General features: G+C 45.4%; 1 protein-coding gene and 1 long non-coding RNA gene across 2 annotated transcripts in view; one reads left to right on the top strand and one right to left on the bottom strand.

Annotated features, from left to right (window-relative positions):
• C1H1orf21 (chromosome 1 C1orf21 homolog) overlaps window positions 1–11301 on the top strand; it is a 250448-nt gene extending 239147 nt beyond the window's left edge. Inside the window, exon 6 of the mRNA XM_005540223.5 lies at window positions 1882–11301. Coding sequence (XP_005540280.1) covers window positions 1882–1920 — 39 coding nt within the window. The 3' untranslated portion in view covers window positions 1921–11301. The remainder of the gene's footprint in view (window positions 1–1881) is intronic.
• A 4601-nt stretch (window positions 11302–15902) lies between these two features.
• Window positions 15903–21937, bottom strand: LOC135968893 (uncharacterized). Its single transcript, XR_010583923.2, has 3 exons — window positions 21821–21937; window positions 18723–18839; window positions 15903–16018 (listed from the first exon to the last, which is right to left on the bottom strand). It is a non-coding gene; the product is annotated as an uncharacterized lncRNA (long non-coding RNA).
• Between the last annotated feature and the right edge of the window lie 3118 nt (window positions 21938–25055).

A 25055-nucleotide genomic window follows, 5' to 3' on the forward strand; every position in this document is an offset into this window, starting at 1 on the left:
GCTCAGGAGAGGTTTTGTGCAGCAAGTAAAACAAGCCTAGAGATGACACTAGACTCAGACACTCTGCAAGCGGCAGGGGTGGGAGTTAGCAATTTGATGGTGGAGGAAACCAAAACATGCTAAGGGGTGAATCCCATTCTCAGGGAGCAAGCAATCTGGGGCCAGTTGGCATGGGAGTGAGCAGCTCTGCCTGCTGCCACAGGCCTGAAGACTTCATTGTGTGGCAGTATTTTTTTTTTTTTTTTTTTTTTTTTTTTTTGAGACACAGTCTCACTCTGTTGCCCAGGCTGCAGTGCAATGGCGCGATCTTGGCTCACTGCAATCTCCGCCTCCCAGGTTCAAGCGATTCTCCTGCCTTAGCCTCCCAAGTAGCTGGGACTACAGGTGCCCGCCACCACACCCAGCTAGTTTTTGTATTTTTAGTAGAGATGGGGTTTCACCATGTTGGCCAGGCTGGCCTCGAATTCCTGACCTCAGGTGATCCAACAGCCTCGGCCTCCCAAAGTGCAGGATTACAGGTGTGAGCCACCGTGCCCAGCCAGCAATATTTTTTAATTTGCCAAACACACACGGGCATGGGCACATATACATCATGTGTAAAAGTATAGGCCAGAAATGATTTAATCACTTTAATACTATTAACTCATTTAATTTTCAACAATTCTGTGAAATAGGTACTATTGTTCTCTTCATTTTACAAATGAAGAAACTGAGACACAGAGAGGTAATTTTACCAGGATCCCAGAGCTAGGAAGTCACAGAGCCAAGATTAGCACCCAGCCACATGACACAAAATAATCCATTTTGATAATGCTTAAATATTAGGAAAATGTAAAATATTTCTGTTATATAGATAATGTGGCCAAAAAACATGTAATACATCTGAGAAATAGTTATATGCAAAATTATTATTATCGTTAAGTATTGGTACTCTTAGAAATAAGTTTCAGTTATTTTGAAAATTCTGCTTTTAAAAGAACATCCCCCACCCCCGCCAAAAAAGAAATGAAACATGTAGTGTGTATTTTAGAAGAAAAAGTTGAAGGAAACAAATGATAATAACACCTGACTTTTTAGAAAACCCTTATCTATGACATCAGAACACAGGCAGGACAGGTGCCTTTGTTGTTTACTATCTGTGATGGGTTACAGACCAAGAGAGTCATGTGTTTTGACCAAGACAAGCTGGCTTGGTTAAATGTGGATCCTTAAAGCCCAGCCCCAATCATGTCTTCATTGAGTTTATGACCTAGAGGAGAAAGGATAAAATATGTTCACAGGTAACCATTGTACATAGTCCTTAGAGCTTCAGATAACCTGTTTTGTTAGCAAATGAATCAGAAGCATCTTTGCCTCTCTTGTGCATCCCACACATACCAAGCATAGACCTGTTAGGCGTGTCTAAAGGATTCTTGTTTGTTGTTTTTTGTAATCCGTTTTAGAGTGAATTAAACTCAGACATCCCTGGATCGTATGCTCTCCCTCTGTAGAATGTTGAGTTTCAGGCACGGGGATGTAGCTGTAGAATGTGGCTTGTTCATTCTTCCTGATAAGAAATTGATCTCCTGAATGGATTGGCCATTTCGTAATTTCTTAGTGAAAGGCTGACTCTTGAATATGACTATTATAATATAAATTCTTACCAACATAAAGTAAGGGCTTACTTGGGGCTTGGTAAAACTCTCATGCCTTGAGGTATGTATAGCTTATAAATCAGCTAACATGTATTTATGACGTAGCTACCCCAGTGCCAGCTATCACTGACAAAGCCTGGATTCTGTTGCAAGGAGACACACTGAGAGAAAATTGATTACAAGTAACTATTTCAGGCTCTGCTTTGAATTTATCATTCACATGCTCTTTTTTCTTTTTCCCTCCAAGGGTCGGGATTACTGTTCGGAAGAAGAGGATATCACATAGCACCAATTTTACCACTCAAACCAGGAGCTACTACTGTGTAAATAGGTTACACCCCAGTTGAAATCTTTGCAAAGGTCGGTTCTATTCAGCGAACAGCACTATAGCAAAAGAAGATCGTTCCATATCGTACGCCCCATTAAATTACAGTGTTTCTTAATGAACTTGCAAAGGAATATTGCTAAAAACAAACAAAAAAAACTGTTATCGAACTTTCTTTGTTGCTGCTAGTTAAAACTTGTTGCAACTTTTCACTTCTCTTGTGTCCAGGTATACAGCAAAATTCTGCAATTTCACCTTAAAGATACTGTTGGTTTTACAGATGCTCTCCAACCTATTTTCTATAAGATGAGGTAGTGGTGAACTCAGATATCAAACTTCTCTTCTAAACTGGTTCTGCTTCTAAGACAAGCATCTCCTGCCCTCTCTCCTTCCTCCCCATCTCTCGCACGCAGTCTAGAGATGGACTGAGCCTTGCTTCTTACTGGCAGTGTTGAGCTTTGGAGATGGGATGGTTGCTATGCCAAGCCTTGTTTCTCTGCTCAGAAGAAGTAGAGAAGCTATTATCAATTAAAAGCATGCTGTGATGTGACTCCTGGAAGTGACGTAGGAGTGAGTGGCAGGTTGTTTGATTTAATAGGTATCTTAATCAAGAATTAAGCTTGCAACATTGGCTTTGCTCAGATGCAGATGGAAGTGTGATCACAATCATTTTGAATCCCTCTTCCTCACTTTTTTTTCTAAGAAAATAAACATTTTACTGTTTTTATGGATCCTTGTCTTCTCCCATTCATCCAGCTCAGTGTTTTAAGATGATCCTGGGTGCAGAAGTTGAGCCCTCCTTTGCATTGACACTGATAATTAGCCTAAAGGGCTGCCTACCCTTCCATTAATAATTTACCAAGCATTAGCAAGGCTGAAAGTGGACTGAAGAGGTGAGGGGACATCCTATGACTTTTTAGGAGGGCCTGAAACCACCTTGTTACCTTTCATTTTGTTAGCAAATAAACCATCCTATTTCGTAACTCTCCCCCTTCAAAATGCTACATGAGCCTTGCCACTTCCTTTTTCTCTTACTTCCAGCACACTAGACATAGCAAAAGTGTTTGCCTACTCAACAACATAATACTTTTATGCTTATGATGATATTTGGAGATGTGAAAGCCAAACGCCTCTGGCAATGGTGGGGAATGTTGACTGAGTGAGTGTTCAGCAGAGTTTATTTTTCCATACTATATGAAGAGAATGATCTCTTCTCAAAGACAGAAGTGATATTTTTAACAAATATTGTCACAAGTAAATAGCAATCAAAAGGAGAAAATAACTTTTGTATTTTTTTAATGTGTTTGATAGCTTTGACGAGGGTTCTCTTTGTTACTTTCAGGGGAGGGCATCCTATTAAATGCCACGCCAGCAGTCCGGGTTTGGGTTTGTCCCACAAAAAGACAGGAGCACTGTATGTTTCTCTCTTTTGGGGTTGTGACTTTGAAGGGCCTCGATGTTAGCCACCCGCAGAAGGTGGGGAGTTAAGATGTTCTGTGTCAGTTTGCTCTTGCCAAAAAGATGAGCCTCGATTTTAAAATCTATCCACATAACTGAGGGCACCACTGATGTGCTAATAGTGAGATTCCCTATCTCCTTTTAGACCTGGGACGGCAAAAAGGAAGGGAAGGAAACTTAGCAGAGTGCTAAGGACAATAGATTCACATATTAGCAACAAAATCCCGTAATTCTTTTGGCCAACAGCAGCTATTTTGGGGAGCAGCTGTGGCTGTTACATAAATAGAGATGCAGCCAAAATGTTAGGCTTTTTTATCCTGCTTCAAGTAGAAAAATGCAGGGAGAGTCAAGTAGTCTAGGGTTTCAGGTTGCCTCCCCTCATACGGTTTTTGGCCAAGTGACTAAAATAGTTTTCCACAACTGTAAACGAACTGCTAAGCCCCACCTCAAACTTGTTCACTGGGGACTTTGTTCACTGTTCTGTGGATGACCTTTTCCGGGATTTCTTGTTCTTATCAAGCAAGAATTAAGCACATGCTAAACGTCTTCCATTTGATTTCTTTACTCGGTGTCTCACACAGTCTTCCCAGAAAACCACCACCCTCTACCCGAAGATGAAACATGCTCATGTCATTTCTCTTGGTCACATTGAACACTTTTGACATGTTACACTTGTGCATAGATCCAAGCGTTTCTTGGGAACCTGACTTTTGAGTGTTTAATAAAGCCGGAAGTGATGTTGCCCTGAACCACCAGCTTTTCACCCGGCTTCTGGCTCCGGTGTTTAACACTGGATACATCTTTGTTGTGCGAAAGTGAGTTCTTCAGACACATTTGGTACATCCAGAAATCCGCATGAAATGCTTGATTATGTCAGCAACACCCAACACTGTCTGTTTTCCATTTGTTGGTTTTAATCATAAAATTGTCAAGTGATTCGTGTTTGTACTTTATTTTTTTATGCCTTCTGAAAGGATCTAAAGCAAAAATATTTTACCTTTTTTTCCCCATGTGTATGTGAACATTAAGCAGATTGGCTCAGACACAATGAAAAGAATAATCCAATGTATGTGCTGGTGCACTCTGCTAGTTGTTATATGTATGGGGCTCAGGAAGCTGGAAGGAGGAAGGGAGGGGACGTGGCCTGGTGAGTGGAGGTAGAAAAATGATGAGAAATGAACTGAGAGCATTAAGCAGAGAGGGTTGATAGACTGGCCGTGTGCGGGGTGAAATTGAAAATCCAGCTGCCTAGTGGCCAGTGGGTGGGGCAAGACTGTCAACAAGATTTACAGCTGGCTTGCACATGCCTTATGTCCTCTGAGTTGTAGAGTTGTAAAAGTTCAGCAGTGTGTGCACAGCTCTCTTTTGGTTGGCGGAGATTCAGGATCATGGAGTACTGCTCTCATAATTGAAGACGTGTTTGGTATTGGCAGAGAACCTTAAAAAAGGCCTTTACCTCAGCGATGCTTCCTAGCCCCAGGCTTGCAGAGAACACAGAGTGGTGTTGTGGTCTATTTAGGGACAAAGAAGGTATAAAGTCCAGAGATGAGAAAACTAGGTCAGTCCTCAGAAACGGCAGCAGCCACGCACACAGCAGCCTGCTGGAAGACGGGTCTCTCTCCGTCCACAGTGCCCATGATCTGAGCCTGGGCTGGAATGACTCAATTTAGCAAAGACGGACCCAGGAGGAGGGCTGGTTCTTCAGTCTTTGTACTGGCCCCATCCGCTCCTCACTGTAAGGTGAGGAAGCACCTCTGTGTCAGGGCTCACCTGGGCATCTGAAGCGGCCACGCCCACAAGCCGACAGCCCCCAGGAGCAGGTCCAGGGATGATGCAGTCCCCTTCTTAGTCCCATGTGATGTCATCCTGCTTTGTTATCTTCTTATAACTTTATCCTGCTCTAACTTTATCCTCTTCCCAGCCTCATCCCTGTTTTTCTCTTAGGGCAAGACTCTCCCATAAGCCTGCTAAAAAACAGAGATGATACCTCTTACAAACTTTACCTCGTTGCCTGTGAAGCAGGTTGGCATGTGGATTACAAGTCCAGCTTTGACACTGGGCAAGAATTTAGAAGTGTTCTATCTCTACTAGTCATAGAAAAGAAGCATGGTTAAACATGTTGAGTTTTAAAGGAAGAAATATTTTCAAATTCTTAATCCAAGAAAATACTGAGTTGGAATCTTAGACTTCGGGACTCTGATATGTTCTTTATGAAAGGCAAAATAATTGGTATCTAAAGTTCTGTCCTTCCTGCCTCCCCTAAAGAAAAAGGATATTAGATTGCACACTACAGTTTTACGTAAGATCTGCCTTCCACGCTTCCCTGCTGGAAGGCATTCTCAGAGCTTTATGTCTTCATACCTCTCAGAGATTGGACTTTTTGTTGTTTAAAACCCCAACCAAAAAAATAATAAGGCATGATTGGTGGGGAGGGAATGTGTATTTAGGGGCATAATGAAAAGGTGGCTTGAAGCAGGAACTTTGGCCTCATGATATCATGAGTGGATGCCTGGACTCCAGTGCCTGGTAGGAGCTGGGTTAGGCAGTTGGCTGTCACACTACACATGTGCCTGCAATAAACCTTTTGGAGTTCCATCAATGAGGTCTATAAATTGCCTTTTGCCAATGAATGGATGTGTTTTTCCAAGGGGGGAATGGTATCCTTGACTTCAGCAGTCACCTTTTTGTATGTCTCTGGAAAAGGGTCAAAAAGCTATGGTAAAGATGAGGCTTATGAGTGAATACCTCTGGGACAAACCTTAGGACTCACAAGCTATGCCATGTTTTTCAGGAGACTCTTGTACCTTATCTGGAATCTACTCTCAGGAGAAGAGGAAAAAGGAACTAATATTTGTCATTTATACTCACTCTGTGCCAGATACTGTGCTAGGCATTTTATAATTGTTTTGTGTCATCCTCCTGATAATCCTGTGAAGTGGATCTATTACCCCCACGTTCTAAATAATAGATCTTAAGTGTGGAATGCATCTATCCAACGTAAATGCCTATGTTGAAAGAAGGAAAGATGTCATTCAAGTATTTTCCAAATTCTTTTTATTGTGACTATATGCCCTTCACAACACTGTGAAAACAACCCCTGGGGGCATCTGCTTTCCAGAATCTCTCTCTGGCTCCTCACCAGCTTGGTTTCCTCATGGGGAGTGTTTTATTTGGCCTCCCCTGTCTGAGCTGCACACACACCAGGAGAGGCCACTGGCTAACAGGAGGACTTCAGTGCCCAGAGGAAAAGGCTTTGGGAATTTAGGCACACGTCTCTCCCCTTGGAATCCTTCTAGCATCTGGAAAAGGAACCAGGTATTTCTGCAGTTAGAAACCAGATGCAACCAGAACAGGCTTTCTAGTGCTGTGATTCCTTTCCTGGGTTCCCAAGGCTTGTTTCATCACAGGCTGTATCTTTTTAAGGTTAAAAGTCTTAACCTGCCTGGGGGTCTGGGACAATCTGATCTCCAAGCATGAAGGAAAGGCAATGCTGGACCACTGACTTGTATTGAAATCCTTTCTTGTGGGCTAGGGTTTGATGTCTCTTTTTGATCTTTGGACCGGGGATCTGTATGTTCCAGGTCCATTTAAGCACTGAAACTAGATGCGAATCTCTTTTGACACCTTACGTGTTTTAGATAGTCGTGTAATGACTTGGATAGACATTTAAATAACTTGTTCCAAGGTCGGAAGAGCCCAGGAACTCCTCAGAGTTCCTCTTCTTGCTTCTTAAATCACATCCTCTAAAGATGACTCATGTCTCCATAGCAACTGTTAAAGGTGCTGCCTAGAAGGGACCTACTCCCACCCTTACTTACTTTGTTCGAAGGAAGCAAAAGAATGTCCCTGTGTAAAGGGGCTGTCATGTCCAGTTTTCCTTTGAAATGTGGCCCCCAAGATCCTGCTTCTTTCTAACCTGGCAGCTGTCATGTCCCTTCATCATGATGTGGGCAATGGCCCTTATAACTTGGGAACCACAGAAATTGCTCTATTTCGGGAAGATTCACCTCTAAACTGAAGGCTCCATTCTGATAGTGTCTGCCCTCTCTACCCTGATTTCGCCCTTCTTTGCTTCCATCTTTAGCCCAAGGCTTTGAATTTGATTAAGACTTAGAGGCAGTATAAAGAACACCATGAACTCAGGCAGAGATCCCTTAGGGTCTCTAGGGTTGAAAATAATTCTAGAGCCTTAGGGGGACCTCTTGGCATGGACTCCAAAGGGAGAGAATAGGCCCTGTGTCCTGGCATTTCAGTCCAGACCTTCAGGGACTGTTCTCTCTTGACAGGCGAGCTAGCAAAGAAAATTTTGCAATAGATTTCAAGCCAGTTTTTCCATTCAAACCAAGATGCAAATTCATAAAATTATTCTTTTCCTGGAATAGATCCAGGCAGCTGCCTTACTAGGATTTTAGATTCTGATCCATTTTCTTAACACACATACACATACACACGCATACATACATATACAGAGAGATACATGGAGAAAGGAAATTTATCATTGAAATAGTTCAAGAAAGAGCTGTATTTTGCCTTTCTGTAATCTCCAAGATAATGTCTAGGAAAGTATTAGTATAACTATAGGGATACCGAAACAGGAAAAACCAGCCATCACTCTTGAGAAAGTTTGAGTTCAACTCACATGGGAGAATCGAGGTCTGCTACTCGTCTCACTTTGTGCCCTGTCTGTGCCCGGATGCCCTACTACATCTGCTTGACTCGTCTGGGCCGCCAGCTGGGGTATTGTGGCTGACATCCTTTCCCAGCCTTACACGCATAATGGACACATCCCTAATGTCGTGTGCCTGGTCCAGCCACATACAACCACCGCATGCCTCACACACCATCCCCCTCATCCATGTGGACTTGACTGTGGCATTTCAGCAGCTCCACTGGGATGCTCTAACCCCAGTGTGTGGAGTTGGGGTCCTTCATCTGGGTTGACCCAGGTGTAGCATTTTTAGCATTGCCTTTCCAGTCTTAAGGATTCATTCACTGAACTCATTTATTTCTGGAGCCCCTGGTACACTCCAGGCACTGTGCTAATTGCAAGCAAAGCACAATTGAACTAAACCCACCCTCGAGGAACCTAGCCATAGCGAGGGAGGCAGTGCGGAAGTACCCTACAGGGAAAAGTCCTGAGTGCTGTGGGAGCATCTCACGGTGGCAGCCAGCCCAGTTCTGGTAATCAGGGGCTTCCTGAAAGAGGTGATATCAAAGCCCAGATGTGTCAGAGGGCTGAGGGAGAGTGTTACTAGAGGACTTCAGGCTGAGAGGACAGCACAGGATTCAGCCCAAAGGAGGGCCGGTGTGGACTGTCTGGGGCCAGCCTGCAGTACAGAGGCTGGGGCTTGGACTTGGAGAGGGAGAGAGAAGAGCAAGAGACAAGGACAGGACAGTGAGCCGGGCCAGCCACAGAGGGTTCCTGGGGCTTTGCCGGGGATTCAGGGAGCATAAATAAGAGCTTTAGGTGGTGCTGTGTCGTCTGCAGCCCACTGCTGAGGTCCTCCAGACAGGTAAGGTGTGGTCACAATCAGGGCCCGGCTTTCCCTCCTCACCGCGGCAGTGCACGGGTGCTTGCTGAGATGATTTATCCCAGGGTGTCCTCTGTCCCTTACCCAGCCCCAACTCCTCTTCCTCTGCCAAAAGCTATTCGAATTCAAGGACTTTAACCTGGGCTGGATCTGGTTTGGAGACATAAAGGGGACAGCTCTGGGTCAGCATGACCTTCTTTAGAGCCACCAAGGCTAAAAATACCTTTTGGGACCAGGCTGGCCTAGACCCAGGGATGAGAATGCACCCTAAAATAAATATACGGGAAGCAGCAGAGGGCTTCCCTGTCTAGTGTGTGATCCTAACTAAAGGCAGCTCTCTTGAACAGCCTTCCCCTGGATTAGGTCACATACACCCGGTGGCCAAGCCTCTGCTGGGTCCCAAATACACACCCGAGTCCTGCCAAAGAAAGGAGACTTTTAAAAAGCACAGACAAATTGTATGCAAGTGGAAAATACCCATAGGCCTAGACAGCTGTGGAGGGAAGACCTCGCAGGCACCTGGAGGCTGCCAGAGCTGGGAGCTCTGCAGATGTGAGTCAGGGAAGGCTCAGAGACAAGCGGAATCTCTCTATGGAGACAACTTGCAGTGCCTTTTAGGTTTTCCAAATAACCTCAGAGTTTAGAGCATTGGGTTTTTTTTCTCCCCCTCCCCACCCCAGAAAAATAATTAGAAAAATGTTTAGGAGAAAGGAAAAGAATTAGACGTATCAAAAGACCAGCTATAAGCCAACACTGTTTACAGAAACTCAAGAAAAAGCTCAAACAGAAGACAGTTCCCCTGAGAGGCTGGAGGAGTTGGGGCTGAAGGCAATTTTCCTAGCTAAGGGACGCTGGGCCTTGCTGCACCTTGGGGCTGACCTTTTTGGCAAAACCCCCACCGCTGCCCTCCTGGCATACTCAACAGCAACACCAGCTTTCTGGCCCCTCGGAAAGATGTTAGCTCAAACAGCCACTTTTTCCAGATCTTCCTCTGGCTCTTCCCTGAGGAGTCTGTAATTCTGTGGCTAGCAATTCCCACTCAGATGTTCCACAGGCCCAGGTGTTTAGATTAGAGTTTGTCCAGCGGTAATCCTGATGCTGGAAACCAACAAACATTTGGCCTCACATTCACCCATTTAAAAACTAGAGCCCTGGCAGGTCCCCTTAGGGCCAATGTGTTCATGGAATATAAGCCAAGTTTGCCTTAGGGCACCTCTCCCCATTTTCTACCCTGGCCCACTTCCTACTCACCTCCACCTCATTGCCAGGAAAGGATCAAAATGCCTCCATGCTGGTTGTTAATGGCTGCATATTTGCTCTTCCCAAGGGTATTTGCATTTTATTTAGGAACGTGGCCTTACATTCAAGGAAAATCTTGCATCAAGATTACGAAGCATCACCTCTCAATCAGGTCTGGGAGGTATCTTGGAGCACTGCTCTTCTGAACACCTGCAGAGGCTTCCTCAGGTGAGCGTGGGAGCCCGGAAGGTGGCCTCCCTAACCACTCTGCCTGCACATGAATTCTGCAAAGCAGTGGGCCCCCATCTGTTTCAATTACACATGCCTGTCAGCAAAATCTTTGTGAGATGCACTCTCTCTGTATGTTTATTAATTTATGTAAAGCATATATCCCTTTACTTTTGTACTAATATATTAGGCACATTATAAAAAGTACACAGCATAGAAACTTTAAATGAATAAGACACAAAATATTATAAACAGAGGTCTGGCATTCTCTCTCTGAACTCCTGAGGGAGACCTTGGGTACCTCCTGGTATGTACACATCTCACTTTGAACACCTTTGCTTTAATGCAAATCAGCACGCCAGAATAGCACCCCAAACCACTGTGCAACATTTGGCCTGCAGAATAAGAAAGTCCTAAGGCAGAATCCCCAGGAACTTCAAATCTGGGAGATGAGGCAAGAAAACTCACTCACGAACAACATAAATGTAAATAATTCAAAACCCTAAAGGAGAGCTATCCCTAGACAGTAGTGGCTGCAGGTGCTAAGCAAAGGTCAGGTACACTGGACAGAGCCATGCAATTGTTCACCTTCCCTCTCTGGGTCTCCAGAAAAGGACACTGGCAATATCCCCAGCTCTCTCCTGATTGGAATTCTTTGAACCCTCGAAGTGCTCCAGTAGTACTACCCCCCACGCAGAAGTGGGCCCATGTCGCTTGAATATTATTTTTGATTTGACCACCAAGATGTAATGATGATTCTATTCCATTTTGAAAAGGGTCTGAGAAAGTGTATAGGTCTAATTATATATACATATTTATACATGTGTATTTTTGTTTATTGTTACATTTTGACATTGGACTTTCTATTAAATAATTTTTAAGAGTTGGCCTGGCTTTGTTCTCTTTTATGTCTTTCTTCTTTCCTTTCTCATGGAGGAGGCCATTCTAAATATCTGCAAAAGACCCTTTTGGTGTCCTTGTCCCTCCTCTCTTTTGCCCTCCCTATTTTGTGTACATAAGGGCTTCTCTTACCATTCGTAAATGTTCTGTTTTTACAGGATATGTGGTACAGCAGGCATCCACATGGAAGGCCCCTAACCTGGTTGTCACCTCCTCCAACTTCCAGCGACAACCCACACTGTCCTATCAGCCTCAGCAAATTCACAAATTCAGACTTGATGAAGGTGCAAGAATGGGCAATGCATAAAATAATGCCATGAACCTTCTCTCCTGCATACTCCCCACCACACACAGACACACACACACACACACACACACACACACACACGCCATGTGCACACACACAGTCCTGTCTATGAGACCTTGGACAAGTCACTTAACCTTCTGTAGCCTACTAAAAACAGTCATTTTCTCATGAGTTTGACTTGAGGAGCTCCCACAGGAAGTGCTTAATAAACAACCTTCTGTTACACAATGACTCTTTTTTGTTTATTCATTCTACTCATTCAGCTGACATTTGTTAATTGCACAGTGTATGCCAGGGCCTGGGTCACCCACAAAAGGGGTCAGGGATGTGTGAATTTAAGAAATTCCCCACTCCAAAGTCAAAGGCCAGAGTGGCAGCATGAAGAATGAGGCCAGTACCGTATAGTTTCTCACATACTCCACTGTCAACTATAACTACCTGGCACATTTTGGAGGCTGAAAACATCTGGATTCTCCCACTGCACTGGCCTTCCAGGATTTACCGAACAGAAATACACACATGCACATACAGTCTCAGGGCACTTTGTCAAAGCATGAAGCCAAAAGCTCTTTCCCTCTGCATTGTCTTCACTGTCGCATGGGCCTGTTCATTTCTGACAAGCGTTGGTCCCATCAGCCCAGCCAGCCTTCCACCCTCCACCCTTGCTCTTGGGAACAGATTGTCTTCATGATTTCTAAATGGTGTGGTGAGAAGGAGGGAGGGAGGGAGGTCAAGCCAAGGACAGGGGAAGGAGTCGGTAACTATTCCTAGGCTTCTTCCTCCAAGCCGTGGAGCTGGAAGTTCCGATTTGCTGCGGAGTTTTATGAGCTGTCAAATAAGGCAAAAGAAAACTTGAGACCCAAACTTGTTCTTTCAGTAACAACAAACCCATTTCTCCCAGCAGAGGCTCACTTGAAATCACTAAGCCCAGCTAAGCTGAAAGAGCTCCCTAACTCCACCTGCCTTCCCCTGTCTCTCTCACACACACACAAGCTGGTCTCCCACACCTCTGACTGGCACTTGGGGCGCTTCCTTAGTCTCGTGCCGAAGAGGAGTCAAGCTTAGGAGACCTCTGGTCTGCCTCTTGGTGCTCCCTGAACTCTTGTTAGTGACGTCAGCTTCCGGTTTACTGGTAACAGCTGGACTGCTGCCCGAGGCCAGTAACCTGGAGTTCTCTTGCATGGAAGCCGGTGATGGGAAGTGGGATATGAGTGATGGAGGGAAGAGGAAGCTGAACTCCACAGAGCCTCAACACTTGACGGAAGGGGAAAAGTGAGGAAACAGACCACAGAAGCACAGGAGTGAGCCACTGTTTCTGCTCCTCAGGGTCTCCAGGCCGCTTCCTTCTACAGAGCTAAAATGCAGTGATCTGGTGGAGGAGACAAATGTTTAACTTCCTCAGTTCACATCATGTTACTAATCCAGCCTCCTACTCTCCAGCAGCACTCAGCTTCCATCTGCTGGCCAGCTCTTTGCCTGGTCCTCTCCTGACACTGCCACGTTCCTTTGCCTATGCTGGCTCTTGCTGCCCCTTCGCCAAGAAAACTCGCCCATTTCTCCTTGCCTCTGGAAACAGCCTCCTTTGAGGTCCAGTTAAAACTGACCACTCACATGAGGTCTTCTCACCCTACAACCGAGCACATGCTCTTCGTTCCTGCCAAAGAACATTCCTTTTAGGAGGGGCCAGGTGTGGGTGGCAAGGTAGGGTAGGAATCCCTGACAAGGATGATCCAGGGAGAATTCTGGTGTAAGACGTGGTCTTCAAGTGAAACTTGGTCTTCAAGAGTCAAGTTGCATGCTGGGGAAGGGTGACCCCAGAGCAGAGCCTAGTCCAGGCGAGGAGCAGGTCTGAGGGCCGCGATGATCGCAGAGTCGAACACCTGTGTTTAAGGACATGGCTACAGAACATACATTGTAAATAATGTTGTAGCGTGATTTCTAACAGTAAAAAATGGGACACAATCTTAGCACCCATCAGAAAAAGAATGAATAGATAATAATGAAATTGATCTTGTATCAACAGCGATAAACCTCAGAAACACAACAGTGAATGAAAAACATGCAAAGGATACAGTAAGACATCATTTATGTAAAGTTTGAAAGCTTGCAAAACCATATCATCTATTATGTGTGGATACTTACATGTGTAGTAAAAGTATAAAAACATTCATGGGAAACATAAATACCAATTTCTGAAGAGCAGGGAGAGGGCAGGAAATGGCACAGGTGAGGGTTAACAATGTTCTAGTCTTTTAAAACATCAGCTGAAGCAAATATGGAGACATAGGGACGATATTCTCTATAGTCCTTCGTGCTTGTAGTATTTTATCATTTTTAAAGGAATAAAGAGTGCTCTAGGAGCAACTTCATGTTGGTGACAGACTGCAGCTGGTCGAGCTTCAGGTGCTGCAGTCAGCCACAGGTGAGAACGGTGATGGTGTGACACAGAATGGGTACTACTCCTCTCAGAGCTCTGGTGGCTTTTCAAATCAGCTTCATCTCCTATTTCTATGTCCTTGTCTCTAGTTTTCCTATGTAGATGACATGGGAAGAAGGAGACAAAGCTTTAACTTCATCCGTTCACATCATGTTACTAATCCAAAGTCCCAGACTCTCTTCCTCTGAAGTCCCACAGCTTTAGCGTGCGGCCTGTGGGACTGGACCTCAACAATTGCTTTCGGATCAGATCTCACTCATCTTCACCCTGGATGAGGCTCTATTCAGTCTTCTTGGGTGTGTCACAATTTGGCACAAAACATCTTGTCCACATGGATGATCCCCCCAGGGCTGCCTGCCCCCCACCTGCCAGACCCTCACACACAGCCCTTTTGGACTTGCCACAACTCTTTCCACAAGGACTCAGAGTCCCTCAGGGGAGAGCACACCCCAGAGTTTTGAGCAACATGGACTGACCAGCTGAGATGACCTGGGACGGCAGTTCCCACTCTGCAAATGTGTAAGAAGAATCACTGAGGGGGCTTTAAATACACACATATACGTACACACACACACATACACACACCCCGCCTCTCACATCTGACCCCTCAAAAGGTCTGATTTGTAACTACTGGAGTGGGGGATTCTGACAAGTACCAAGTTTGGGAGCCAGGATCTACAGTGTAGTAAACCGTGGCAGGCACGGAGTAGAGCTGGAGGAGAATGAGAGCACGCAACCTGTTGCAGGCAGGGATTTTATAAGACTTAGTGAGTTCTTCCGTGCAGTTCCAGACACTCCTGCCAATAGCTTCTCCCTCCAGAACTTGGTTCTCCAAGAGTTGTATGGCTCAAACAAATGATATTAACCATGGATAAATGCTAAGGATGAATAGAGGTTGAGAATCTGCTTCCTCACCACCAGAAAGAGAAATTTTAAAAAAGGAGGTGTCACTTGGTCAGAGTCACCGTTTTGATTCGTTGATGGTCTCCTTTGGGCGTCCATCATGGCTGCACATAGAATCACCTGGGGAGCTTAGACTGCCCATGTCCAGACCTCAGGTCAGTTGAGTCAGAATCTCTGGGCATGGGGCCAGGCATTGGCATTGTGAATATCATCTCACCTCAGGCAACTGAGCCACAGGGAGGGTTTAAGAACCACTTGTCCACCCTGCATGCCACTGAGTTGGTCACCGGCAAACAAATCTGAACAGACTAAAGCCCGCCTCTGAAGATCTCGGGGATGGTAGGGTGCAGGTTTGCAAACACGTACTCCAAGGGGCTTCAAGAGCCCAGGAAAGGAACTCGAAAGAATCCTTCAAGAGAAGGTGGTGAGAATGGGCAGCCACGAATGGGTAGGTTCTGTGCAGGGACTCCCCGGTGATGCATGAAGGAGCGTCCCTCTTGTTGAAATGGGATAAGAGAGTGAACCAGCCCCTACAAGACCAAGAGTTCAGGCTAGGGAAAGGCCTCAAGTTCATCTGGCTCCCAGATATGCTTTTGCTCAAGCCATTCTGAAGAAAGAATTCTTGAAGCCACCCTGACAGGAGACCTGCTAACCTCTGCTGAGAACTCCTTTACTGTGCAGGAGTTTTATCCCTCTGAGCTAACCTTAGGCAACAGCCCAGACCTGCTCCTGTCCTACCCTTTCCCGAACCAACTGCCCCCCATCCCTCAGAACACGCCGGCTGTGGAAGGCACATTCAGGCTAGAACAGGCATCCAGGCAATGAGCCCCTTCCCTATAAGACGTGACCGACAAACCGCAAGGAAAGCAAATCCCCAGGAACGCCTTTGTATGAAGGAGGGATCCCTGGCTTAAAGGGGCTGAGGACAGTAGCTGCTTGTCCTCTCTGCAGGGTCCCCTCCACTGAATAAACAGAAAAGCAGGACTTACACACCTGATGCCTTTGGAAGGAGGATCAGAGGTTGTTACTATAATGGGGGCTGCAGTGGTTGGAGCCCTGGTAAAAGAAAATCATCCTGGTGAGTTTGGTAATTGCCAACTGGTATGTTACCTAAGACATATGCATGACCTCATGTAGAGCGGCCAGGCTCATGGCTGGGATTTCAAGCACTTGCTCCAATTGTTTGCAGAGTTCTGGTCATTGGTATGCTCGGCACTTGGCCATCAACTTGACGCTAGGTTCTCGTGGATTGCTGTCCTATCAGGGACTGATAGCGTGGAATACAACCAACAGAGAAAATCCAATAAAAAGCCATTGTAGAGACTGATCTGCCACCATCCTGCTCCCCGGTGGCCCATCTAGTGGGTGGGGATGCTGGGAGGAGTGCTGGCTGATTTCCCAGAGGCTTTTTGTGTCTGCTGTAGACTCCTCTGGACATTTCCTGTCAATCACAAACTCAAGCTGGGGCCCACAGGCAAACAAGTCTCCCATGATCAGACTGGAATACAAATGGGGTTTTAGATTTAAAGATCAGGTTTGATGGCATGTGATGGGAGGGAAACATGAAGGAGAAACCCCTTTCCAAAGCTCCATCACTCTACAAGTGAAAATTCAAGACTCTAACAAGGCTCTGTCTTGAGTTCCCACCCCCTACTCCCAGGCTTTGCCCAAAAAAGAAAAAAGGGAAGCTTTAAATCAGGTCACCCTAAATCGTCTTTTATCCTTGAGATTATCCATCTGGTATTTGTGTATTTGTGTTTCTGCCAATACAGTGGGATTCGGGTGCCCTGGGCCCTCTGGCTCCTGCTACAAGCCACAGAGGTGGCTTCAAACACCTGTCTCCCCCTTCCCCCTTTAGACGTAATTGGAAAAGAAAAGCTTGAGTAGCCTCCAACATAGAAATAAGTAGAGTCCTCAGGATGCGTAAGAAGACCCCAGGGCACACTGAGGCCTCTTCCCACATTGAAACATGCTCAGCCCTGAGTTCCTGCCCTCAAGTTACCAGTGAGACAGTCTTCTTAGCAGAAGCCGAGTCTACCAAACTGTGGCAAAGTCCTTATCCTTCAGGTGAAATGTGGCATCAAGACCATTGCTGGGTCCCCAGTTGATCCATTCTCATTACGGTCTCTGCTGCTTATTGAGCAGTGACTAAATGTTCTCTGACATAATCCCGACAATCCCTTATAAATGGGTGCTGATCACTCATTTACGGCTGGGGAAACTGAGCCTCAGAGAAGTTGAATATCGTCCCCAAGGTCACACAGCAGGAAGTGATGGAGCCATAATACCAACTCAGGTCCCCAGGCACACAGCCATTCAGTGCCACTCACACATGTGCCTTGGGTTACCATGCCATCATCATCACACTTTGGTTACACCATTTGCCAGCATCACCACTGCCACCTTCTCCACCTCCCATCCAGTATGTCCTAGCCTTCCTTTGTTCAACCAAAACAGCTGTCCTATATTTGTCCCTCCTGGACCAAATCTCACCAACAACCCCTCACTAGTGGATGAGCACTGCCGAGACTGTGAGCAGAAGCAGCCAGTCCCCACCCCTGGCCAGCCTGGGTCCCAGGCAGACCTTCCTCCCAGCAACTACCACGTGGAGATCCTTCCTCCCTCTTCTTTCTCCTATGCTGCCTTCTCAAGCTTCCTGCTATCTTCTGGAGCTTTTCTACTCATCACCCAGATGACCTGGAGATAGTCTCTATTGGTCATGAGTTCTGCCCTCTTCTCCCCAGGCCACTCCAGAGAGACCTGTTCCTGTGAGTTACTATGCCATCCTGGCCCATCAGCCCAGGGCTTCCCACTGCTCTCAGCAGCCTCCTGCTTTGTGTCAAAGGAACTTCGTTTGCCAACGACTTGTTCATGTGTTGTCACTGGATTTATTTACATTTGCTACATGTCTTATTGGACTGAAGGACAGTGAAGGTGGCATCCCACTACCCACAAAGCAACCTCACCCTGCCCCTCCAGAGTGCTCTGTTCATACCGCTGACCCTGAGATGGGCAGCCGCTGAGCACACATGACATGAGTAACCATTCCGTCCTCTTGACCTGGGTTTCCTTCTGGGAGCAAAGGGGAGGTGGAGGCAGGCACTGGTTGGGAAGGTGACTGTCAGATTAACCCCGATGGGTAAAACTCCTCAGTCTTACAGCGTCTGTGAGCAAGGCAACTCGGCCTCCTGTGAACTCCCTAATTTCCAGGCTGGTGGGTGGTTATTTTTCCTCCAAAGCCCTTGGCCAGCCCTTCCTCTCACCCAAGGGCTGTGGTTTGGGACATGTTTTGACTTGAAACAGTCAGACCCATGGCGGTATTTGGAGTTGTAAGCCCCTTCTGTGCTAAAGGGAAAACATGAATGGTCTATTTAGAACCCGCTAACAATTCACAGTATGAAAACAGGCAACAATTCTGCTGCTGAAATGCCTGCTTTCTGAGAGTAGCCCCAGGGGAGCTGGCTGTCTGGCAATTCTGGCCCCTACTCTAGAAGACCCTGCACTAGTGGTGGCAATGATTCCAGAATATCATGCCTCTGTCCTGGCTTTTTCTCAGCCTCTCCTTAACCTCTTCCCAGAAGACTTTCCTCCGGGGGCCTGCGGTGTTCTTGTGCTGAGGGAGACCACTTTTTATAAACCGGATGAACTTTGCTCTGGACAAATGAGAGAAGGGTGAGTATTTGGGAGGGCCTCAGACAGATTCTCCTGGGTCTGGGTTGTTAGGTTTTCCCTCACCATCACAAACATACACAGAGTTCACCTGAGGGAGGAAGCTGGCTTCCTCTTAGGACAAAATGGCGGCCCTGGAGCTGTAGATGCATTCCAGGGTGTTGTCAGCACCAGAGAATCACAGAGGTTTTCTTTATTTAATTGCATCCTAGGATCAGAAGGGGAGATGTCAATCATAGGTTTGTAAATATTCAACCTAATTAAAAATAACCAGTTTACTGAAATACCAAAAGCTTGTTTTCAAACATTATCCACAATTTGGAATGGCATTCATCTAATTTATAAAAACTGAATTTCCTCGTAGATAATAAGTAATCCCGATAAAAATCCTGATTGGTTTTGTGTAGGAATTGGCAAACTGATTCTAGACTTTATGGAGAAATGAAAAGGAACTAGAATGGCAAGAACAATTTTGAAAAAGAAGAACAAATTTGGAAGACTGGCACTACCTGATTTGAAGACTTACTACAAAGCTACAACAATCAAGAAAGTATGATGTTACAATCGGTATAGACAAATTAATGGAACAGAATAGCATCCAGAAATAGGTCCACACATATATGGCCAACTGATTTTAGACAAAAGTGTCTAAGTAATTCAATGAGGGAAAGGATTGCCTTTTAAAAAAATTGTACTGGTATAATTGGACATTCATATGTATAAAGTTAACCGTGATGCTAACCTCAAACCACACACAAAAATTAACCTGAAATGGATCATACTACTAAGTGTAAAGACTAAAGTCTAAATTTTTGGAAGAAAAAATAGAAGACAAAGCCTTTGTGACCTTGGATTAAGTAAAGATGTTTAGATAGCAGACAAAAATCATGAATCACAGAAGTAAAATTAACAAATTAGACTTTGCCAAAATTTAAAACTTCTGCTCTTCAAAGACACTGTTGAGAAAAATTTTACAGACTGTGATAAGACATGTGAAAAGCATATATCTGACATAGGTGTATATATGTTTGCACATATTTGATAAGTGTACCCCACATCATTAGCCCTTGGGGAAATACAAGCCAAACCACAGTGAAATACCACTACACACTCACTACAATGGCTAACATTAAAAAAGACTAAAAGTACCAAGTGCAAGGGTGTGGAACTATTGGAACGTGCATATTTTGCCAATGGCGGGTGCAAAAATGCTACACAGTTGGCAGTTTGTGAAAAAGTTCAGCATTTCCTTAGTCAACCAGCAACACAATTCTTAGATATTTATCCAAGACAAAGGAAAACATATGTCCAAAAAGACTTGTATTTTAATATTCATAACAGCTCTGTTCATAATCATCAAAAAGTAGAAACCACTCAAATGTTCATCAACCAGCAGATGATTTAACAAATTGTGGTATATCCATATAATGGAATACTACTTGATAACAAAAATCCATGTAAGTGATAACCAACTCAAGATGCAGCAACATGGATGAATCTCAAAAGTATTTTGCTCAGTGAAAGAAGTTAATTACAAATGACTGTGTCCCATATAATTCCATTTATATGACACAGTGGGAAAGTCAAAACTGTAGAGACAGAAAACAGATCAATGTTGCAAAAGGCCAAGAGTGGGAAGGAAATCACAAAAGAACATGAAGGCCCCTCTTGATTGTGTGGTCATTACATGACTATTCACATCTGTTAAAACTCCTTGGACAAATTGAACACTTTAAAAGGGTGAATTATATGGTATGTATATTTATACTTCAATAAACCTAACTTTCAAAAAATATGAATCTCCAAAACAGCTTGGATAATGGAAACTCATTAATTTGGATCGCCTTTATTCATATTTTAGTGACAATTTATACCCACAGGGGCCAAATTTTACATTTCCTCTATCTAAAAATTGTCATTGTTAACTTTTTTTTTCTTTTTGTAGACAGAGTCTCACTCTGTTGCCCAGGATGGTGTGCAGTGGCATGATTTTGGCTCACTACAACCTCCATCTCCCAGGTTCAAGTGATTCTCATGCCTCAGCCTTCTGAGTAGCTTGAATCACAGGCACCCACCACCACGCCTGGCTAATTTTGTATTTTTAGTAGAGACAGCGTTTCACCATGTTGGCCAGGCTGGTCTTGAACTCCTGACCTCAGGTGATCTGCCCACCTTGGCCTCCCAAAGTGCTGGGATTACAGGCATGAGCCATCACACCTGGCCTACTGTGAACTTTTATTATCCCACTAGGGGAAGGAGGAGAGAGATTCAAATTACTATGTACCAGGCTGGTACATCATACTAGGCATTTTGTACAATCTAGTATAGTAGGATATGGTACCACAGTATGGTATGGTACAGTATGGTGTGGTGTGGCACACTGATTTTATTTGGTCTTTGTTATGGGCAAAATTGTGTTCTCCAAAATTTATATGTTGAAGTCCTAACCTCCAGTACCTTAGAATATAACAGTATTTGGAGATCAGGGCCTTTAAAGAGGTGATTAAGATAAAATGAGATTGTTAAAATCCAGTCTGACTGGTGTCCTTAGAAGGCACAATTAGAGCACAAAAAGAGACACCAGGGGTGCACGGGGGAAGGACTATATGAAGACACAGTGAGAAGGTGGCCATCTGCAACCCCAGGAAGGAGGCCTCAGAGGAAATCAACCCTGCCAACACCTTGATCTTGGACTTCTGCCCTCCAAAAGTGTGAGGAAATAAGTATCTGTTTACGTTCCTCGGTCTGTGGTATTTTGTCATGACAGCCCTGATCCAGCCCTGATACAGTCTCTTACAGTCCACCCAACACACTAAGGTGAGATAGGCAGGGACAAAAGCCCAAAGCTCTGACAGTGTCAGTAGCCTGCCCGAACTGCAGTGGCTGGGGGGGGCGACCTGGGGTGAAACACGGGCCTGACGCCCAGAGCTCACACTTCTGCCACATGCTGTACCCCCATCCCCCCACCACCTAGACTGCTATTCTCAGGGGCTCAGAACTGGTTCTGTCATGTCTCTGAACAACCTGCACTGTGCTTACTTAGTAAATGTTGAATTGATTTGAATAATTAAAGATTTCAGGATGCAGGGACCTACTTTAAATATCCAGCTCTTTTCCAGGGCAAATAAATACCACTGATTTTTACAAAGTGTGAATGTGATCATAAGAACTGAGAGCTTACCCACTCACCATGTCCTGAGTTCTGTGATTGCTGGGCCCAGTGACAGGCGTAGAGTATGCCAAGGGGTGGCTCCTGGCCCTGTTCTCAGGCAGGTCTTACAGGACCTATGCAATGAATGCTGTGTTAGCCCCGATGTTCATTTATTCTGCAAACATTTATCAAGCACCTACAATAAAGCTAAAAGCCAAATTTTTTTTTCTCTCAGACAGACGTATCACTGGATCCTAAATTGTTCTAACCTCTGGCCCATTATAACAAAGGGGCTTGACTGGGCACAGTGGCTCATGCCTGTAATCCCAGCACTTTAGGAGGCTGAGGGGAGCGGATCACCAAGTCAGGAGATCAAGACCATCCTGGCTAACACGATGAAACCCCGTCTCTACTAAAAAATAAAAAAATTAGCCGCGTGTGGTAGTGGGCACCTGTAGTCCCAGCTACTCAGGAGGCTGAGGCAGGAGAATGGCGTGCGCCCAGGAGGCGGAGCTTGCAGTGAGCCGAGATCGCGCCACTGCACTCCAGCCTGGGCAACAGAGTAAGACTCTGTCTCAAAACAAAAACAAAAACAAAAGCAAAAACAAAGGGGATTTGTGTTGTTCATTTATTTTGTTTTTACATCAGATTTCTTTCTTTTTTTTTTTTTTTTTTTTTTTTGCCATTCTATGCACCAAAGCCAGGTGAAGAAAGCGACCTGGAGTTGAGGGTCTTGCAGTTGAGAAGTGGAGAAGGATCTCCTTGTATTCTGAGCATTTCCTGGAGGCCAGAAACTGACCTCCTGTTCATCATTAGATTCTGAGGGCTCAGCAAATAGCGAATTTTTGGTAAATGTGTTTTGGACTTAGAACTAAATTTTAGATAAATCAGCTGCTCAGAGTAAAAAGCAGCCACTTGGGGAAGTGATTAAATGCACATTTAAAACTCAGCCTCTGGGAGAGCCAGGCGCACTGGGCTGCTCTGAGAGGTGTCCTCTGCTCAGCCAAGGTAAGGACAGGGTAGCCCTGGCGACAAGGGGAGCAAAAAGCTGGAAATGGAACTTGAAGGAAAGGACAGTAGCGGACTGTTGACTGAAACCAGAAAATGAAGAGGTGGAGACGATTTTGTGCAGAATCCAGTGGAGCTTTGGGTTTGAGAGGCCAGAAGGCTGTGTCCGTGGAGATGGCCAGCCAGCAGCCTGGAGCTGCGGAAGGGAGCCATCAGGACTCTGGCTGGGGAAGAAGAGCCTGAGGACTCAGCCTGGCTCCTCCTTCTGCCTCACTCCCCCTCTTCACCAATTGGCAGGTTTGCTTATGCTACCTTTTATGTATTCTTACATCTTTTCCTTCCTGCCCACCGCTTGCAACCATATGTCCTCATAATCTCTTCCTTAGATGACTGCCTTCTCACAGGTCTCCCCTGCCAGCCTCTGCTCCTCTTAGATTCACCCTTCACACCATCACCAGTCACTTGTCTGAAATGAAATTCTCAGGATCTCCTTGGCCTGCTCAAAGCCTGCCCCATGCTGGACTCCCTCTCATTCTTCAAGACTCAGCACAGGCATCCTGTCTTCCAGAAGGTGGTCCCTGAAGTTCCCAGGCACAGCCAGGAGGGCTCTGTGCACTTAGAGGTCATTAAGTGTCCTGCGTGACCACACCAAACTGCCATTGCCTAGTGGTTATTATGTCTTCCTCCCCTGAAGCCTGTGACCTCCTCAGGGCTGCAACCATACCTGGAAGTCTCTGTCGTCAGCACCTATCCCAATCCCTGGAACATACAGGCATTCAGTTCTTCTTGGGAGGGAGAGAGAAAGAATGAGGACCAGACGCTAATCTTGAAACATGTCTATATATGGTGGGATAGCAGCCAAGTTTCCTGTATCCTACTTGAGGGGGCTTGGCTTCCTGCTGAGTCAGGAGAATTCAGGGCTAACTGCTGGCTTTGTCACCACCTACTGTCTGACCTTGATCAGGCTGTCTAACCTCGATGGGCCTCGGCTTTCTCATCTAATAAAGGGGTTGGGCCAGATGAACTCCACAGTCCCTTCAGCTCTGATTCTAAGGGCACCATAGGTCTCCTGACCACAGGAGTCTTGGCCCCATCTCTGCGCCCAGGGAATCACCTCCCAGGGCCTCCAGCATTTTCCCTGCCCTGATCCTACCTCCCTGGTCCCCTGACTTCCCTCTCCCTGAGCTGGAGAAGCCCATGGCAGCCTCATTAAGTGGCACTGACTGTCACAGCCTTGCCCATGGAGCCTATCAAACAGCTTTCAATGGAAATTAAACATACATGGCTTCTCTTCTGAGTTTAACCAGCTGTTTTCTGGAGACAGGATTACTTTCTCATTAAGAGCAGAAGTCCAGATGGCCAGGTCTTTGGATCTTCTTTATTGTCTTCTTTAGAGGCTCATTAAATTCTCTTCCCACCCACTGCTGGAGGGGAGTCCACCAGGCCTCTGGGAAGCCCAGTCCCTCCTCCTACAAGCAGCCCCTCCTCCCTGCCAAAACTGGGCTGCATCCCCTATGAATAATGAAGCCCTGCTGGGCTCAAACCAGGCCACCTTTCCTTGGATCTCTGCCACTTGTGGAAACAGGAGATGAAGGACACAGTCTCTCTCCTTACATTTCTCATAGTTTCTTTAAAAATGCAAGAAACAGCTATTGAGGAGAATTGAGATAAGTTGCAAAATACACATCCCACTCCTAAATTATTCTTTTATCTCCCAATAGAATAACCCCCACTGGGTAGGGACCTTGTCTTGCTCACTCGCCACTGGATTCCCTCCTCTTGTACATACCAGGCATTCAAGAGATCTGTTGAATGAATAAATAAATGTCATTTTCCTTGTCATATCCCCAGCTCCTAGAACAGCCTTTGAATCAATAAATTCTTGCTAAAAAAAGAATGAATAATGAATGAATGAATGAATGAATGAATGATTTGCACAATGCTTTGAAGGATGAAGAGGAGTTAACCAGAAATGAAACAAAAAAGGAAAGGGGCAAGCAATCCCAAGAGCACGCACAGAGGATGGCATTTGCAAAGGCAGAAGAAAGTGTGGAGCTTCCAGGGAACAGTGACTTGTTGGAAGTGGCCCAACATTCTATCTGAAAAATGAGTTTAATCGAAGATTTACAGGAAAGTGGCAGAGGACAACCTAGCTTTTCTCACTTCTTTCCCTTCTACCATGAACTTATCTCCTTTAGATCATTAACAAAATCACAGGGACTTCATATTTCCACCATATTAACCTCAATCTTTTTGTTTGCAAGC

Source organism: Macaca fascicularis, chromosome 1, assembly GCF_037993035.2.
Source record: "Macaca fascicularis isolate 582-1 chromosome 1, T2T-MFA8v1.1".
Taxonomy (NCBI): Eukaryota; Metazoa; Chordata; class Mammalia; order Primates; family Cercopithecidae; genus Macaca; species Macaca fascicularis.